The 19,881-nt window shown below is 37.9% G+C and overlaps 1 protein-coding gene across 2 annotated transcripts in view; it reads left to right on the forward strand.

Annotated features, from left to right (window-relative positions):
• Nucleotides 1–19,881, forward strand: part of VWA8 (von Willebrand factor A domain containing 8) — a 392,083-nt gene that overhangs the window by 162,862 nt on the left and 209,340 nt on the right. For both annotated transcript variants that reach the window (XM_047755719.1, XM_047755720.1), the window contains one exon: nt 13,600–13,676. In XM_047755719.1, coding sequence (XP_047611675.1) covers nt 13,600–13,676 — 77 coding nt within the window. The remainder of the gene's footprint in view (nt 1–13,599; nt 13,677–19,881) is intronic.

The raw sequence follows: 19,881 nt of genomic DNA on the forward strand, positions 1-19,881 counted from the left end.
CCATGAGTTTCTTTTCTATGGAAAGGTGCATTTGTGCCATATATTAGATTCCAGATATAAGTGATATCATATGGTATTTGACTTTCTCTTTTTGACTTAGTATGAGAGTCTCTAGTTTCATCCATGTTGCTGCAAATGGCATTATTTCATTCCTTTTTATGGCTGAGTAGTATTCCATTGTGTGTACGTACCACATCTTCTTAATCCATTCATCTGTCGACGGACTTTTAGGTTGTTTCCATGTCTTGACTACTGTGAATAGTGCTGCAATGAACATGCAAGTGCATGTGTCTTTTTCAAGGAAAGTTTTGTCCGGATATATGCCCAAGAGTGGAATTTCTGGGTCATATGGTAGTTCTATATTTAGTTTTTTAAGGTACCTCCATACAGTTTTCCACAGTGGCTGTACCAATTTACATTCCCACCAACAGTGTAGGAGGGTTCCCTTTTCTCCACACCCTCTCTAGCATGTCTTATTTGTGGACTTATTAATGATGGCCATTCTGACTGGTGCAAGGTGGTATCTCATAGTAGTTTTGATTTGCATTTCTCTAATAATCAGTGATGTTGAGCGTTTTTTTCATGTGCTTGTTGGCCATCCGTATATCTTCTTTTGAGAAATGTCTATTCAGGTTTTCTGCCCACTTTTCAACTGGGTTGGTGGTTTTTTGCTGTTGAGTTGTAAAAGTTATTTGTATATTTTAGAGATTAAGCCCTTTCAGTTGCATCCTTTGAAACTATTTTCTCCCATTCTGTAGATTGTCATTTTTTTTTTTATGGTTTCCTTTGCTATGCAAAATCTCGTCAGTTTGATTAGGTCAAAAATCCTTAATTTTTTGGATTCAACTGCATATAATTATATACTAATGGGATCAGAGACTGGCAGCATTATCACTAGGGGAGAATAATGAAATACCAATTATTTTAATTTTTTGATGATAATTAGGTACTGATTTATATTTAGCTAATTAAATGTGCTATCACTTTGCACATGCTTACATTTACCAGGTCAGGGAGTGAAAACTGGATTTAAGGTGGCTGGTTAAAATCTAAATGGAACTTTTTGAGTACTTGAGCCAACTTCAGTTCCTTTCAAACTTGTTTGCAAAAGCTAACATTTGTGTTAAGATAGGACCAAGATCCTATGGTGAGACTTTTACTTTTTCCCCAGTTTTATTAAGGTGTAATTGACACACAAAAAAGTGTAAGATATTTAAAGGGTACACTGTGATGATTCGATGTACGTATACACTGTGCAAGGATTCCCCCCATTGAGTTAATACATCCATCACCTCACATATTTACCTTTTTTTTTGGTGAGCATATTTAACATCTGCTGTCACAGAAAATTTCTGTTATACAATGCAGTGTTATCAGTAATAGAGACCAAGTTATACATTAGAGCTTCAGACCGCCTTCATCTTATAAGTGAAAGTTTTTTGTTTTTTGTTTTTTGTTTTTTTTTGTCTTTTTGCCATTTCTTGGGCCGCTCCCGCGGCGTATGGAGGTTCCCAGGCTGGGGTCCAATCGGAGCTGTAGCCGCCAGCCTCCGACAGGGCCACAGCAGTGCAGGATACAAGCTGAGTCTGTGACCTACACCACAGCTCACGGCAACACTGGATCCTTAACCCACTGAGCGAGGCCATGGATCGAACCCGCAATCTCATGGTTCCTAGTCAGATTCGTTAACCACTGAGCCACGACAGGAACTCCCTAAGTGAAAGTTTTTACCCTTTTACCAGCCTCTCCTGTAACCACCCCCCTGCTGCCTCCACCACTGCCCAGACAGACCTTGGCAATCACTTTCCTACTTTGTCCCTGTGAGTTTGATCTCTCTTTTTTTCTTTTTAAGATTCTACGTATAAGTGATACCATGCAGTAATTGTCTTTCTCTATCTGGTTCTTTCACTTAGCATGATGCCCTCCAGGTCCATTACCATTGGACCCTGGGCTGCTTCCATTTGGTGTGTAGGAGGGAGAAGGAAGCCACCTGGAGTATTTGTGGGCAAATGCAGGGATGTGCTCTCCTAGGGCCTGGTATGGAGTTATGTGTTCTCTTTGCCTCCGCTTTCCTCGGAGTCCTGATTATCTAGGAGATTTCTTTTTCGGGAATGTGTACTTTTGCAGTCATAGCAACTCTTCCTTCCTCAATACCTCTGCTTCATTTATCAGTAGTATTGCAGTAGTTCTCTTAATATCTTCTGCTTGCAAGTTCCTGTCTTGGTGCATCGGAAACAAATCTGACTAGGAACCAGGAGGTTGCGGGTTTGATCCCTGGCCTCACTCAGTGGGTTAAGGATCCAGCATTGCTGTGAGCTGTGGCGTAGGTCGCAGAGGCATCTCGGATCTGGCATTGCTGTGGCTGTGGTGTAGGCCAGTAGCTGCAGCTCCGATTGGACCCCTAGCCTGGGAACCTCCATATGCCATGGATGTGGCCCTAAAAATACAAAAGAGAAAAAAATATATATATCTTATGCACCTTCTCACCTTCACCATTTCTCCATCTTGTGAGCCAAAACAACGAAGAAAGAAAAAGACAAGTTAGTGAAGCTACAGCTGGCGGGTTAAGGACTATTGACGCTCAGCCCTCATGGGGTAGTGTCACTGGTGTTTCACGCAAATGCAAAGTGACAACCATCTGGGAAGATGCCTATTTTCATCGCATGATTTCGTTTGAAACTAAGTAAACCGTATGTAGCAGTTGATCAAGCTCCTTTTTTTTTTTTTTAACTCTTTCTAAAACATTACATTGACGACTACTCAAAAAAACAAAACAACACAAAGTCAATTAGAACTGAAGCTTTGGGGATTAAATATTGGCAGAGACGCAGTGGGTTGGTATAATTATGCAATAAGACGTAATGAATGCTATTAATACAAACAGTCTGTAGATAGATAGGGTCTATGCAGCCTTCTATTTGCAGACTAGAAACGGGCTGAAGTCCATGAAAGAAACTTTTCAATAGAAGTTGTCAATTTAGAGATGCTTTGAAAGATTGCTGTTACCAATAGCAACTTTAACAGTGAGGAAATTAAAGGGAATAAGTGTTGATTGTGAGGTATCTCAAGGTTTATCATCTTTATTAAGCCAAGTCTCATCTTTTCTTTCCCTGTAACATTACCTTTTCTAAGAATCTGTGACAGTAGAAAAGATTTCATCACTGTTGAGAAGCTGAAAAGATGTCTATAAACATTACTTCTGATAGTAAAATAAAGTATAAGCTGCTTCTTCTTTAGGTGAAATAAAATTGATTTTTTAAAATCTTTTCAATTTTCTATGTGGGATTTTATGCCACAGCACATTGACTTTCCAGTAAATGAAACAGAATTGCTGACTGTCATTCAAAAGGGATAGAGTGCCCTGAAATCACACACATTGAATGGTCCCTTAATATATAATCCTGCACACTGTAGAACAACTCCATATGCCGCTACGTGCGTTATTTTCTACTTACTGTAATTATAACATTACATGTATCTTTCATGCAATGAGGAGTTTCATGCTGACTTTTTTTTTTTTTTTTTTTAGTCATAGCATGACTTTCTATTTATTTCAGCCTTGCTGACAGGGAAAAAAAGAGAAATACCTATTTTTTAAGCCAGTGATGCTTTTTCTGTCTCAGTTCAACTCAAGAATAAGCTTCCAGGAGTTCCCGTTGTGACTCAGTGGTGACTCATGTGGGTTCGATGCCTGGCCTCATTCAGTGGGTTTAGGATCCAGCATTGCTGTGAGCTGTGGCATAGGTCGCAGACCTGGCTCACATCCCATGTTGCTGTGGCTGTGGTGTAGGCCAGCAGCTGCAGCTCCGAATCATCCCCTAGCCTGGGAACTTTCAAATGCCTTGGGTGGGGCCCTAAAAAGACAAAAAAAAAGAAGCCTCTATCCTCCTCCCTCATATCTTATTTTCTTTTGATTTGTAGAGCCATATTCCATTTAATATACAAAGTATTTGTTGTGAATATTTTGTGTTACTGATTCAGCATACAGGTGTATGACTTGTTTAAAAACCCCTTAAGAATAAACTTTTGGGAGTTCCTGCTGTGGCTCAGTGGAAATGAATCTGACTAGTAACCATGAGGATGCAGGTTTGATCCCTGGCCTCGCTCAGTGGGTTAAGGATATGGTGTTGCCGTGAGCTGTGGTGTAACTCAGATCCTGCGTTGCTGTGGCTGTGGTGTAGGTCGGCAGCTACAGCTCCCATTCAATCCCTAGCCTAGGAATCTCCATATGCCTTAGGCGCAGCCCTTAAAAACAAACAAACAAAAAAACACAGAATAATCTTCTGTTTTTGAATAAGAACACTTGAGTTTTGAGAGGCAGTTGCATTTTATCAGATAGTTGAAGGAAAAATATTTTAGCATTGTAGTGTTCTAAAACGCTTAGGTACCCCCTACATAAGAATTATTTAAAAAATATATAGTATTTGTTTTAAGAAATGAAAATTTAAAATGGTGTTCCCTGGTTTCTGATGTTAGACAACTTGCAAAGCAAGTCATTAAAATTTAATTTATGTTTAATGAGGTACAATTAATAATTCACAGTTACTTCTGCCTGAATATAGTCTAATCATTTGCCATATCTGTCAGCCTTTTTTTTCTTTTTTTTCATTTTAAGCTAGCCCTTTGTAGCATTTTGCCAAATAATAGCCTTCAGGTGACAGTATTATACTTAAGCTCTCCTTGTATTCTGCAGCCCATATGTTGTTGCTATTGTTACCAAAATTCTAATAATATTATGTTTTCCTTATCAAATGAAAAGCCAGCTCTGGGTGCTTTTCCTATGAGAAGCCTTCTCTGTCCCTGACTTTCACGCTTCCTCTTTCTATGGTGCTGTTCCTTTAGGTCCGCTTTCCAATTCCATGGCACATTCTGACCTATTAGCAGTAAGATACATCTTAGAAACCATTTCACCATTTTCTTTTCATGTTAAAAGTTGAAAATGGCTGCTTCATTTTTCTTTTAAAGTTATCATTATTTTTGTTTTAGGACTACATCCGCAGCATGTGGAAGTTCCCAGACTAGGGGTCAAATTGGAGCTGTAGCCGCTGGCCTACACCACAGCCACAGCAATGCCAGATCTGAGCGGCATCTGCGACCTACACCACAGCTCACGGCAACATCGCCTCGTTTACCCACTGAGCAGGGCCTGGTTTCCAACCTGCGTCCTCATGGATGCTATCAGATTGGTTTCTGCTGAGTCACAACGGGAACTCCCTAGAGTTATTATTTTAAAAATTTCGCCTATGATTGAATTACAAGTTTCTTATGAACAGGGACTAAAAATGGTAATAATTGTATGTTTTACAATTTCCAATATACTTTTTAAAGTTATTTCATTTATTTCTACAGCATTACTTTGGATAAATTTTTATTTTCCATACTTTACAAATGAGCTGACTGAAACTCAAAATGTTAAAATACTTGCTCAAGATCACATAGCTAGTTAATGGCAGAGTTAGGACTCAGACCTCCAAGCTCATGCTTTTTTTCACCATAATACGCTAATTCTTATAATAGTAGTACAACAACAATGATAATACTATTGTATAATAATGAATTTGTATCAGTAACTATGCTTTACCTACGGGTAGAAACAGGGCATTTGAAATTTTTCTATCATGAAACTTTTTTTTTTTTGTCTTTCTTCCTTTTCTAGGGCCGCACCTGCGGCATATGGAGGATTCCAGGCTAGGGGTCCAATTGGAGCTGTAGCCGCTGGCCTACGCCAGAGACCCAGCAATGCAGGACCCGAGCCGTGTCTGCAACCTTCACCACAGCTCCCGGCAACACCGGATCCTTAACCCACTGAGCGAGGCCAGGGATCAAACCCGCAACCTCATGGTTCCTAGTCGGATTCATTAACCACTGAGCCACGACAGTAACTCCTATTACGAAAATTTTTTAACATATTGTATAGAAAGTAGAATATGTAATGAACTCCTTTGTGTCCATAACTTTGCTTTAACAATTATCAGAGGGAGTTCCCTTTGTAGCACAGCGGGAACGAATCCAACTGGTATCCATAAGGAAATGGGTTCAATCCCTGGCCTCGATCAGTGGGTTAAGGATCCAGTGTTGCCGTGAGCTGTGGTGCAGGTCACAGACGTGGCTTGGATCCTGCATTGCTGTGGCGGTGGTGTAGGCCGGCAGCTGGGAGCGTCCATGTGCCACGGGTACGGCTCTAAAAAGCAAAAAAACCCTCAAAACAAAAAAACGATTGTCAGCATTTTGTTCATGTTGTTTTATCTGTATTCTACATATTGCCTATAAGTTATCTTTTAACACACTATTATTTTACATAGTGCATTTTTTTTATCATATCTCAGTTTTTATCTTTAATATAACCACCTTTCCATTATTCCACTTAACAAATTAATAATAACCCCTTAAAATACTCTGATATCCTATTTTCAGTTTTCCTCAGTTATCTCCCAAGTGTCCCTTTGGAGATGTTGGAGTGTTGATTTGTTTCAGTCAGCATCCAAACAAAGCATGATCATTGTGTTTAATTGACATGCCTCCCAAGTCCCTTTGAAAGTGGAAAGATACGGCCTCATGGTCTCCTTATCCTGAAGTATTGACTCATTTTCATGAATATAAACATTCTGTTCAAAATTATACCAATTATGATGAACTTCTAATGAGGAAATATTTTCCAGAGTAAATTTCATCAAGCCAATTTTAACTTCTTGATTAATTTACACAATGAAATCGAACCATATTCATTGCTCACAGGCTAGCAATTTCTTTCTGAATTTCTTCCCAGGCTTTTTTTCCCTGAACGGCATAGCATTTAATTTTGAAATCTTTTACACACTATGAAAATCAGTCAACATATATTTACTATTAACTGAGGAGACTCAGTACACATTGTTTCTACATAATTCTCTATAATCCTTTCTATCCCATTCTATATGTTAATTATAGGCTAAGTGTGATCATGGACTTAGTTTTCTCCTGGTATCAGCTTAGTAAATGTTTGTTGAATTACTTAATATTGAGATACTGTGAATATTTTATTGCCAAAATTAAAGAATGTGTGAATCTTGTTAATTAGTCATCTGGACTGAGCCCTGGCAGATTGCTGCGGTGCGACATCAGAAATATACCATGTTGCTCTGCCAGAATAATTGTCTAATATGTGCAGAGCGACTGAACAGTTGGTCCAGAAATTTTCCTGCCTGTGTCCCCAGCTGGTAGTGGCAGCAGGGAATTTGATAACTAAGTGTACCATGCTTCTAGTAGCTCCAGCCTGGGAGTCCCAAGGCTATGAAATACTTGGTTTCATCAAATATAAAGACACTCACTCATCTATATTTTACATTATATTACTTGGTGTCCTTGCTATGAAGTTGCCTGAATTACACTATAGAAATTCTTCGTCCTGCTGCACATCCTCTCTAACATTTAGTTTGTCTGTCCAGTGACTCTTAGTGAATATTTTTCTTGCCTTTGTACGGAATCTGTATATTGTTTTTGTAGATACACTGATTCCTTCCACACACACAATATTTGTCATGGCTGCTGTGGCCCGACCTCATGACCAAACTACGAAAGAGTCTATCTTTGCCATTTATAGCAACATATTATTTCACGGGGAAATTACGGGGATATAGATTTTATTTTTACTGATGGAAAAGGCGGTTATGATTTTGTCAGGAAGTTTTATAAGTCGTTTTAGAACCATGCAAGCTAGTAGTGCCATTGAAAGTTATGCTGTCTTTTCTGACTTCTGGGTACTGTTTGTTGGCTCAGTTACAGGAGACCCATTTATGCAAATGTTCAGGGTTGTTTACTCTTCAGCTTTGCTTTTTTTTTTTTTCTGATTAGGTAAATAATGCATGTTCACTGAGAGAATTTGGAAAATAAGAAATTTCTAGTGATTCAGAAAGCAGGAACCTCTCATTTTGTTGTTGGATTAAAGAATCTTAGGATAAGCTAAGTGTTTAGAGATCAGCTTTATTCAAATGAATAAAGATGGTGGTAAAAACCTCCACCTGGGAGTTCCCATCATGGCACAGCAGAAACGAATCCGACTAGGAACCATGAGGTTGTGGGTTCCATCCCTGGCCTCGATCAGTGGATTGGGCATCCAGCGTTACCATGAGCTGTGGTGCAGGTCACAGATGCAACTCAGATCCCTCGTTGCTGTGGCTGTGGCAGAGGCCGGTGGCTGCAGCTCCAATTTGACCCCTAGCCTGGGAGCTTCCAGATGCCACACATTCAGCCCTAAAAATCACAAAAAAGAAAAAAGAAAATAAGTCATTTATGACCTAAAGACGATTTTGTGCTGATTTCTATTAAAGGACGCAAGCTGTGTATACAGAATAACAACTAGTAAATACAGATAAAATCGCACAAGAGCAAAATGAAAAGAGCAGATTTCTCTTTGGCATTTGGGTAGCGTTTTGGTTTCTAAATTTCGGATTGAGAAGAATGAGTTATGTGTAGCTTTTATAATAAAAAATTAAGGTACCATTTATGTATCCATTCAATGAAAGCAATCCTGAGGAGTTTCTCGTCTACGGGCAAACCCTGTTGGAAAGAGCCAGTTGTTGTAACTCTTTCATTTGGCTCCAGACATTTACAGAAATTCCTTCCCAGCTTATGCTTTTAGCCTTTCCTCGAAGGAATTATCAGAGCTTTTAAAATGAAGCCGGAAAGGACCTGATGAGATCTCTGTTTTAGCAACAGAACTAAACAAATCGTGGACTGGCCTGTCGTTAAGTGCGGAGGTGGGCAACCAGAGCACCCTTTCTAGGAGTCTGAGCACCCTGGGTGATGAACTGCCCTGGAGTAGTGACAGCCGGTTAGACTGGAAGGAGCAGATATGGGAAGCAGGCACTTCTGTGTAAACATGTCCAAAATTAAACTGCCTTTTTTCAAACCAGACTGCCCTCCCCCACCCAGCAAATGCACTTCCCTTCCCCTATTTCATACGCCCTAAGGAGCGTCACCTTCCACCCTGCTGTCTAAGACAGAAACTTTGGGAGTTCCCATCGTGGCTCAGTGGTTAATGAATCCGACTAGGAACCATGAGGTTGCGGGTTCCGTCCATCGAGGCTCGGGTCCTGTGTTGCTGTGGCTCTGGGTAGGCCAGTGGTTATAGCTCTGATTCCACTCCTAGCCTGGGACCCTCCATGTGCCTCGGGTGTGGCCCTAGAAAAGGCAAAAAGACCAAAAAGAAAAAAAAAAAAGAAGAAGAAGACAAAAACTTTGATTTCTCAGGCTCCTTATCCCCCTCAGGCTGCAGTGTGGAAAGTGCGTTGGAAATAGCGTGTTCGTTGGAAGACAGGGAGCTTAGTGGTGAGCCCACCACCATCATCCAGATTCTTGCTCCTTGGTGTGGTCCGTGGGCCGGCAGCACTGGCGTCACCAGGGAACCTGTTAGAAATGTGGTGTCGGGTCCCACACCAGACCTACCGAGCCTGCCAACCTGCATGTTAATAAGGCATCAGAGGTGATTCACTTGCTCATCAAAGCTTGAGACGCACTCTTCTGGACGCGGTGAATTTAGGATGATCCCAGAGACATTTGACAGACTTGAGATATATTTTTGGAGGTAGAAATGAGAGGAGATGGTGACGAATTGACTCTGAGAGGTGGAGCAGGAAGTACTGGCAATGACTCGGCTATCTGCCCTAAATGACTGGGGGATGGAGGTACCCTTGATTTGTTCCGCAAATATCTGCATGTCTTCTCTGTGCCACCACTGTTCTAGGCTCTGGGGGTACAGTTGTGAACAAAGCAAGCTTCTCAAAGAACTTACATTTCTAGTGAGGGAAGAAGTACAACACCCAAATATGTAGAATACCAATTTATCCCTTATGGAAATAAGTGCTTTGGAGAAAGAAAGATAAAGTTAGCACTTGATTTTCCTCAAAAAAAAAAAAAATCTTCTGGAGTTCCCTTGCGGTGCAGCAGGTTGAGGATCCAGGTTGTCCCTGCAGCGGTTTGCTTCGATGCTGTGGCATAGGTTTGATTCCTGACCCTGGAACTTTCACATGTTGTGGGCGTGGCCAAAAAAAAAAAAAAAAAAGTTGTCTCCCCCCAGCCTTGCCTATCTTTTTCTCAAGAATTATCTAGAAATAATCTTTGATCCTTCTTTTCCTTCATCCTCTCATATCCAGTCCATCAGCACGTTCTGTCAACATCATGGAAAACAACTGGAATCTTTCCTGCTCCACTGAGTCCCCCCAATCCAAGCCATTTCTGTCTCTCACCTGGACTTTGGATAGTGTTCCACCTGGCTTCCCTATTTCCATCCTTATTCCTTCCCTTGCAGTTCACTCTCCATACCTAAACCAAAGTAATCTTCTTAGGATTTTTATTAGTTCATGTCACTTCTCAGCTGAAAACCCTCCAATGGCTCCCCATCACTCTAGAGTAAATAAATAAATTCCCACTTCTACACCTTGGCTTGCAAAACTCTACTTGATCTGACCCTGCTTCTTTACTCCATCTTCTGTATTCTCTGTTTGCCCACAACCCTTCGACACCCTGGCTGTTCCTCAAATATCCTAAATTTATCTCTGTTTTAGGGTATCAGCTATAGCAGCACTTCTTCTGGAATGCCCCTCTTTGTAATCTTTAGAGGGTTGGCTCCTTGCCTTTTCCATTTTGGCTTTAAGGTTAACTAAGGAAGGTCCTTCACTTCTAAATCAACATGAAATCACCACCCAGTCACTAGCACCTCACCCTAGCTCGTTTTTCTATATAGAACTTACCACTACTTGATAATTTTCTGGTTTATTTGTTTAGGTGTCTAATTATCTCTTTCTGATTACTTTTCTAACCTACCTTCCAATCTATCAGCCTTCACACTTCTGGAATGGAAGCTTCTTCAGAGCAGAAACCATATCTTTCTCTTTCATTGTTATCACTCCTGATACATGATATCACTCAATAATATCTGTTTATATGTTGAATAAAAAAAATAATTGGTCTTTGGATACCAGTCTCTCCTCTTTCAGTATTTTTTGCATATTATTGCCATACTGACTTTCTTTAAACATTGGTTTCTTTGTGTTTCTTTCTGATTCAAGGATGTACAATGGATCTTAATTGCCCGCCACTGTCTGTGTGTGTTTCATACTTCTGTCTTATTAAGTATTTGCCTTAATTTCTCTTGTATCTATCATCTTGTGGCATGTTAATGAATCAAAGAGAAGAGAGAGATTCTAAGGCTATTAGAACCTACATCATATCAGTTACAAGTTGTTTTTTTTTAAAGAATGAAATAATGTCATTTGCAGCAACAAGGATGCACCTGGAGATTACCATACTAACTGAAGTAATTCAGACAAAAACAAATATATGATATCACTCGTGTGAAATCTAAAAAAAAAAAAAATACAAATGAACTTATTTAGAGAACAGACTTAACAGACAGAAAACAAACCTATGGTTACCTAAGGGGAAAGACTGGGGAGGAGAGATAAATTAGGAATTGGGGATTAACATGGTCACACTACTGTATATAAAGTAGATAATCAACAAGGACCTACTGTGCAGCACGGGGAACTCTACTCAGTATCCTGTAATAACCTATATGGGAAAAAATCTGAGAGAGAAAGGATATATGTATATGTGTAACTGACTTTATTATACACCTGAAACTAACACAACATTGTAAATCATCTATATACCACTACAAAATAAAAATTAAAATCAAAAATTCAAAAATAAATAAAGTTGTCCCACAGCACAAAGAGAGAGAGAGAGAAGCTTCTGGCTAAATGAGCATTCTTGGTCCTCAAATTAGTGTTAATACAAAAATTAGTATACATGAATGCACAATTTTCAAACAATGTCTTAAGAAGTTGTCTACACTGATAGCTTGTCTTCTGTGCTCCAGGTGTGTATGTCTGTTCTCCGTTTGAGAATTATGAGGGATATATTTTCATATTCCCTTTGAGAATTTGTTTATCTAGGAGAAACTGTCACAATGCTAGGACCAAAAAAGAAAAAGAAAAAAAAAAGAAAAGAAAAAAGAAAAAAAGAAAAGAAAAATGCTCAATAAATATTAATTCAATTTGTTTAAATTTCTATCCTTGGTGCTGGTAGAAAGCTTCTGTTGACAAGGTATTTGGGTATAGTAAAAATAAGCATTATAATAATGACTGCTAGGAGTTCCCATTGTAGCTCGGAGGGTAAGAACCCTACTAGTATCCATGAGCATGAGAGTTTGATCCCTGGCCTCACTCAGTGGGTTAAGGATCCCATGTTGCCATGAGCTGTGGTGTAGGTCGCAGATGCGGCTCAGATGCTGCTTTGCTGTGGCTGTGGCAATGGCGGGCAGCTGCAGCTCCAGTTTGACCCCTAGCCTGGGAACTTCCATATGCCAAGGGTGCGGCCCTAAAAAGCAAATAATAATAATAACAATAATAATAATAATAATAATGATAATAATAATAATGATGATTGCTTCCCTTTACTGGGCTTCTGTTCTTGCTGCTAGGCACCATACATTTCCCTTATCTGCCTAATTATTTCTATTAGGATGTATTCCTAAAAGTGGGGAAAGAGGCAACTCAAGGCCCAGGTTACCTAAATCAATTTCACGCTGAAAGAAATGTAATCCATGCCGTAGGGACTGTAAGCAGAAGCATCAGAATCCAACAGACCTGCATTTGAATCCTGGTTCCACTACGATTAGCTGTGAATCTGTGAGCATGTTGCTCAACTTTCTGAGCCTTGGTTTCTTGATTTGTGAGTTTGGAAAAAATCATAATCCCTACCTCATGGAACTGTTATGATGATTAAATAAAATAAGCCATAAAAATACTTAGCATAAAGCCTGGCACAGTATAAGAAATCAGTGTCTTATTTATTGCTGGAACATATGTTACGGAACTCAGCTTTTTTAACCACTTCTCTTCCCACACAACACACTTGTTAAAAGGTTTCCATCCCATTAATAGAGTATTCCACCTCTAAGTGAAAACTTTAAAGTGGAACAATAGCATGGGAGTGGATTCCATTTTTAGCAGTCTGTCCTCTGCAGAAGGACAGCAGCTCTCACCATCAGTAAGTGGTAAGGAAATAAGGGCATTTCTAGGAAGAGCGGATGTAGTTGAGTCTTATTAACAAACCCTGCTTATAATTTTAGGTTTCCAAAGTTTTAAAGGACCGAAAAGTAGGATAAAAGGAGAAGAAATTAGTGTTTGATTTAAAAAGAAGTACAGTGTGATATTTACCTTTATATAGCTAAAAAACCATACTTCTGAAAAGCTAATTAGAAAAATCATTGTTTGTAGTTTTGCTGGATTTCCTTTGATGCCAGTTGTCAGATCTGAGATAGATATTATTCTGCTCTAATGTTTGCACTTTAGTGTGAAGTTATAGAACAGAAAAAAAAAGTTAGACGAGGGTTAAAATAATTACGATGTTGATTTTAAATAACTTAGAGCTAGTGTATTTAGGAGTAAATTAAAAAACCCTTTAATATTATAGAAGATGTGCTGTATACATTTACTAGTTTGGTTTTTATTAACAATAAGCTAAAACAATAAGTAGGTTTTGCTAAGAGACCCTTCAGCTTTGTTTTACTTGCAGGCAAAAGTCTCTTTTTGTTCAATGTGCTCTCTGTAATTACAGGGCGTAGGGAAAAACAAGATTGTTGATAGATTCCTTCACCTGCTCAACAGACCCCGAGAATATATCCAGCTGCACAGGTAAGAGGATAAAACTCACAACCTCTTAAAGTCTGGTTTCATCATTTATTTTGCTCCCAGTACAATTTAAAAATACTTTCTTAAAAGCTCATTTTTTATATACCAGTTTCATTTCTGTTCCTCCTGCTCTTATCTCTCCTCTCCTTGAAAGGTAATAAAACCATGCAGAATTTATTTTTAAAGCGACTAATGCTTTATAAACATGAATTAATAGGCACTTTGTGGACAGAGAGTGGCGAACATTTACATTCAAGAAGCAGTTTTCATCAACATAAAGGTTCTGAAATTAGAAGAAAAATATAGAGAGACTAAGCCCACCCTCTAATAGGAAGCTAAGAAAGCTTACAAAGAGAAACAATAAATGCTATGAATCTCAAAGGTAAGATAGGAACTCAGAATTATGAAGAAGTCAGCTATTAGTCTCCTTGCCTTTCTTGAAAACACTTTGTGGATTATTAATTTTGTGTGGTTAGAATGCTGGTCCAGGGATGGCTGTGAATCAAATAGGTTTTATCAACATGGATTTTTTTTGCTTTATCAATGGACCTGTTCTACATCCTTTAAAAATAAAATATAAGCAGCAGATTCACCAAAGGAGAGAGATTCAAAAAAAAGGATGATACCAAGGAAGAAGAAACTTGAAACTAGATTTAATTGTCATTGTTTTAATTCCAGGAGAGTAACAAAATATTAATATTATGTAATATCATGTGTAGTGGAAATAACATTAGATTGACTTTCAAGAATTGATTCCCAGTTTGGGTCCTTTCACCAAATAATGATGCATTCTTGAGAGAAAAAGGTAGGAGAAAAGAAGGTAGAGTTAGTAGACCAAAGGAGAAAGAGAAGAGGGCCAAATTAAAGCTGAGAGATGGTCAAAAACTCCCACTTGATATCTGTGGTGGAGTAACTGGTACCAGGTTAGTACCACCACAGTAAAGAACTATAAATACGGACAAGACTCACAAACACTGGGAAAAGAACAAACACTAAGGATTTGTGAGCTGAATAATTACCAGAGCTTCCACATGGTTAAATGCCATCACTAAACTTACTCCTGGTATTCAGAAGATATCCTATATAGTCTGTGCTTTAGCAGTAGGATCAATCTGTCCCTAAGTAGAAGCTACTCTATGCCCACCCTTAATAAGTTAAAAAATAATGTTTAAAAAACAAGAATGAGGAGTTCCCGTAGTGGCACAGTGGTTAACGAATCTGACTAGGAACTGTGAGATTGCAGGTTCGATCCCTGGCCTTGCTCAGTGGGTTAAGGATCCGGTGTTGCTGTGAGCTGTGGTGTAGGTTGCAGATGAGGCTCGGATCCCGAGTTGCCATGGCTCTGGTATAGGCCAGGAGTTACAGCTCCGATTGGACCCCTAGCCTGGGAACCTCCATGTGCCGTGGGAGCAGCCCTAGAAAAGGCAAAAAGACAAAAAAAAAAAAAAAGAATGTTTGCTATTTAACACTATTTTGAAAGTTTTTCTCATATAAAATGACTTTAAAAATTAAGGGGATGGATGTTGGAGGGAAAATGTTTTGAAAAAATATTCAGCTGATTCAGAAGTAAACTAACTGCTTAGCTGAACAAACTTAACATGCAATGAAATAAGACTACAAAATCCAAACATTTAACAACATGGCATTCATAATGTCAAGCATTCAATATAAAATTACTAGACTTACAAAGAAGCAGGAAAATTGGTCAATAGAAATAGACCACTAAATAACAGATGATAGAATTAGCAGACAAGGACTATAAAACAGTTGCCATAAATACAATCAAGCATATAAGCAAGAAGAATGAACACAATAAGGGAATAATTAGAAATTCTTAGTACAGAAATAGCAACCCTAAAAAAACAGTCTCACATATGAGCAATTGGTCTCAACAAAAAAGGAAGGCAAAAGACAAAGAATGGGGCAGAATGATATTTGAAGATATAATGGTGAAAAAATTCCCAAAATTCCAAAACTTCATACTTTTCCAAAATGAAAAATATGAAGTTACTAATCTAGGAAGCTCAATGAACCTCAAGCAGGATGAAAAGGAAACCATAATAAAGTACATTATGATCAAATTATTGAAAAATGAATGAGAAAATCTTTAAAACTGCCAAAGAAAAAAAGACAGTTTACATATAGGAAGAAAATAAGAAAAATGACCTACTGACTTGTCATGAGAAATAAAACCACAATTCAATGAAATGGTTGTTTTTAAAGAGCCAAAAGAAGGGGGGAAAAGTTAGTATACAGTAGTAAATCTGGTAAAACATTCTTTAGAAATACAGACATTACAGTTCAGTCTTTTCCATGAACATAGATACAAAAATTCCTAACAAATATTAACAAATCAAATTCAATGGTATATAAACAGGATACTGCATCATAACCAAGTGGGTTTTATCCTAGGAATATAAGGTTGGTTTAGCATTTGAAATCAAATATTGTAATTTACTCTATTTATAACGTAAAGGAAAAGCCATATGATCATTTCAGTCATTGCAAAACAAAAACAACTGTAGTAAGATTCCATGCTCTTTCATGATAAAATGTTATAGCAAATTACAAATAGCAGGGAACTTCCTCAGTGTAATAAGAGGCATAGAAGCACTGATGAAAAACCTATAGCTAATATATTTAATGGTGAAAATGAAATGCTTTCCTCCTATGATCCAAGAAAAGGCAATATTCACCGTTCATCATTATGCCAGAGGTCCTTGCCAGTGCAATAAGGCAAGAAAAAGTAATAAATGCCACATGTGTTTTAATAGAGGTAAAATTGTCTTTATTTAGAAACATCATGATTGTGTGTATAGAAAAAATCCTAAGAAATCAAAAACTATGCAAACTAATAAGTAAATTCAGCAAGGTCACAGGATACAAGGTCACTGTAGAGAATCAGTTGTATTCCTATATATACATAGTTGTATTCCTATAGCAATGAACAATGGGAAAAGTAAAGTTTTTAAATACTTTTTATAAAAGCATAAGAACATGAAATATTTAGGAATAAATTTAACAAAGTATGTCCAAATTTTAATTTGCTAATTTTAATAGGGCATGGCAAGACCATCTTAACTCCTAAATTTCTATAGCTCACTTACATAGGTTCAGAAAATTTCTAGCTTATTTCCATATCTTAATAGTTCTTTGTATGAATACATTATATAAACCTAGAAATTTCAACTCACTTTAAAAAAATGAAAGAAATTATGATGTCAAGATTATAGGACTAGATGTTTTCAGAGATTAGAAAGAAGTAAGAAACATAATTCCTATCTTTAAGGAACTGTAATATTGTTCTTGTTTGTAATTATTTCAATCTTTCATGTTCTACTGAATCTAAAAAATTAACCCCCCCTCCCCCACCTTTAAGCCTTTCCACCAGTTCTTCTTCCTACTTGGACAGAGTTTGAGGGAAATAATGAAAAAATCAAAATGTTGAACTAGTTTGCCAGTTCTCACCTGAATAAATTCACCTTTATTTGTGACATATCACAGTTCTAGTTTTTGAGCCGCAAGACATGTGGCAAGACCCATATTTTATGTTTTAAGGATGATCCAGTGAGCATTGCAGTTATTCATTCTTAGGAGAAATTTGTGCTATTTTATCTATTTATTTTGGTTGCATTGTGTTTAGTCTCTGCTGTTTACTGGTGCCTTTAAAAACATCTGATTATTTGAAAGTTTTAGTGGAGGTATATACTGATGCCACTTAATTATATAGTAATAATTAGAGCCAAAAATGAATTTAATTTTATATTTTAAAGTAATCAAATAGAAAACCAATTTTTGGAGTTCCCATTGTGGCTCAGTGGTAATGAACCTGACTAGTATCCATGAAGATGAGGATATCACAATAGAAAACCAATTTTTGGAGTTCCCATTGTGACTCAGCAGTAACAATCCTGACTAGTATGCATGAAAATGAGGGTTCAGTTCCTGACCTTGCTCAGTGATTAAGGCTCTGGCATTGCCGTGTGCAGTGGTGTAGGTTGCAGACGCAGCTCAGATCTGGCATTGCTGTGACTGTGGCATAGGCTGGCAGCTGTAGCTCCAATTCAACCCCTAGTCTGGAAACTTCTGTATTCCTTAGGTGTGGCCCTAAAAAGCAAGAAAAAAAAGAAAACAAGAAAAAAAAGCCATCTTTTCTTAAGGATGCTATCAAAGGTTGAAATTAGCTCTCAAATGTAAGCCCAGAAATAAGGAAATCACTTTATATGAGGGTCCCTTTGTATGGTGGGCAGTTTTTAAATTTCTGTATATTGGACATCAAAATATTTTTGAAGAACGATATATTAGGCTGAACTAGCTCGATTCTGATTTTATGTTATGAAGGTTACTTAATACAATCAGCAAAAATCAAAGCAAAGTGATATTATAATGTTCCTAGTAATTATTTCTGGGTCTATGTCACCATCACATTCATTATAAATGGGTCTTTAGCTTATAATTCATTATCTTTAATAGTTATGAGAAGTTTTAATAAATCTTCCTAGGAATTATTTCTTGTCTTTTAATTGTTGGCATAAAGTTGTTTATACAACCATGTTATGATATTTTAATGTCATTATACCCAGTAATATCATCATTTTTATTTCTGATATTGGTTATTTGCCTTCTATTTTTTTTAAATTTTTTTAGGATAGTTGATTTACCATATTCTGTCAATTTCTGCTGTACGCGAAGTGACCCAGTTACACATCTACACACAATCTCTTTCTTGCATTATCTTTCATCATGTTCCATCACAAGTGATTGGACATAGTTCCTTGTGCTATATAGCAGGACTTCATTGTCCATCCACTCTAAATGTAGCAGTTTGCATCTGATAACCCTGAACTCCTCGTCATCCCACTCCCTCCCCCCTCCTTAGGCAACCCCAAGTCCGATGTCCACGTCTGTGAGTCTCTTTCTGTTCTGTAGATAGGTTCATCTCTGACATATTTTAGATTCCACATATAAGTAATGTCATAACGTTATCTGTTTCTCTTTCTGACTTAACTTTACTCAGTATGAATCTCTAATGGCATTGTTTTGTTCTTTTTTATGGCTGAGTTGTATTCCATTGTGTGTATGTACCACATCTTCTTAATCCATTCATCTGTCAATGGACATTTAGGTTGTTTCCATGTCTTGGCTATTGGGAATACTGCTGCAGTGAACATAGGGGTGCATGTATTTGTTTGAATGACAGTTTTGTCTGGATATATGCCCAGGAGTGGGATTGCTGGATCATATCATAGCTCTATATTTAGTTTTCTGAGGAACCGCCATACTGTTTTCCATAGTGGTTGTACCAATTTATATTGCTGCCAACAGTGCAGGAGGGTTCCCTTTTCTCCACATGCTCTCCAGCATTTGTTATTTGTAGTCTTATTAATGACAGGCACTCTGACTGATGTGAAGTATAACCTCATTGCAGTTTTGATTTGCATTTCTCTAATAATTACTGATGTTGAGCATTTTTGCACGTGCCTGTTGGCCATCCATATGTCTTCTTTGAAGAATGTCTATTCAGGTCTTCTACCCATTTTTCAATTGGGTTGTTTGTTTTTTTTGCTGTTGAGTTTTACAAGTTGTTTGTATATTTTGGAGACTAAGCCCTTCTCAGTTGCGTCATTTGCAAGTGTTTTCTCCCATTCTGTATGTTGTCTTGCTGTGTTTTTTTTTTTTTTTTTATGATTTCCTTTGCTGTGCAAAAGCTTGTAAGTTTGATTAGGTCCCATTGGTATATTTTTGTTTTTATTTCTATTGCTTTGGGCAACTGGCCTAAGAAAACATTTGTGCAGTTGATGCAGGGAATGTTTTGCTTATGTTCTCTTCTTGGAGTTTTATGGTGTCTTATCTTGTGTTTAAGTCTTTAAGCCATTTTGAGTTTATTTTTGTGCATGGTGTGAGGGTGTGTTCTGTTTCATTGATTTACATGCAGCTGTCCAGTTTTCCCATGCTGAAAAGACTTTTTCCCACTTTATATTCTTGCCTCCTTTGTTGAAGATTAATCGCTCCTAAGTGTCTGGGTTTATTTCTGGGCTCTCTATTCTGTTCCATTGATCCGTATGTCTGTTTTTGTACCAGTACCGCACTGTCTTAATTACTGTAGCTTTGTAGTATTGTCTGAAGTCTGGGAGAGTTATGACTCCTGCTTGCTTTTTTTTTTCCCTCAGGATTGCGTTGGCAATTCTGGGTCTTTTTTTGGTTCCAT

The sequence above is a fragment of the Phacochoerus africanus genome, chromosome 13 (assembly GCF_016906955.1).
Source record: "Phacochoerus africanus isolate WHEZ1 chromosome 13, ROS_Pafr_v1, whole genome shotgun sequence".
NCBI lineage: Eukaryota > Metazoa > Chordata > Mammalia > Artiodactyla > Suidae > Phacochoerus > Phacochoerus africanus.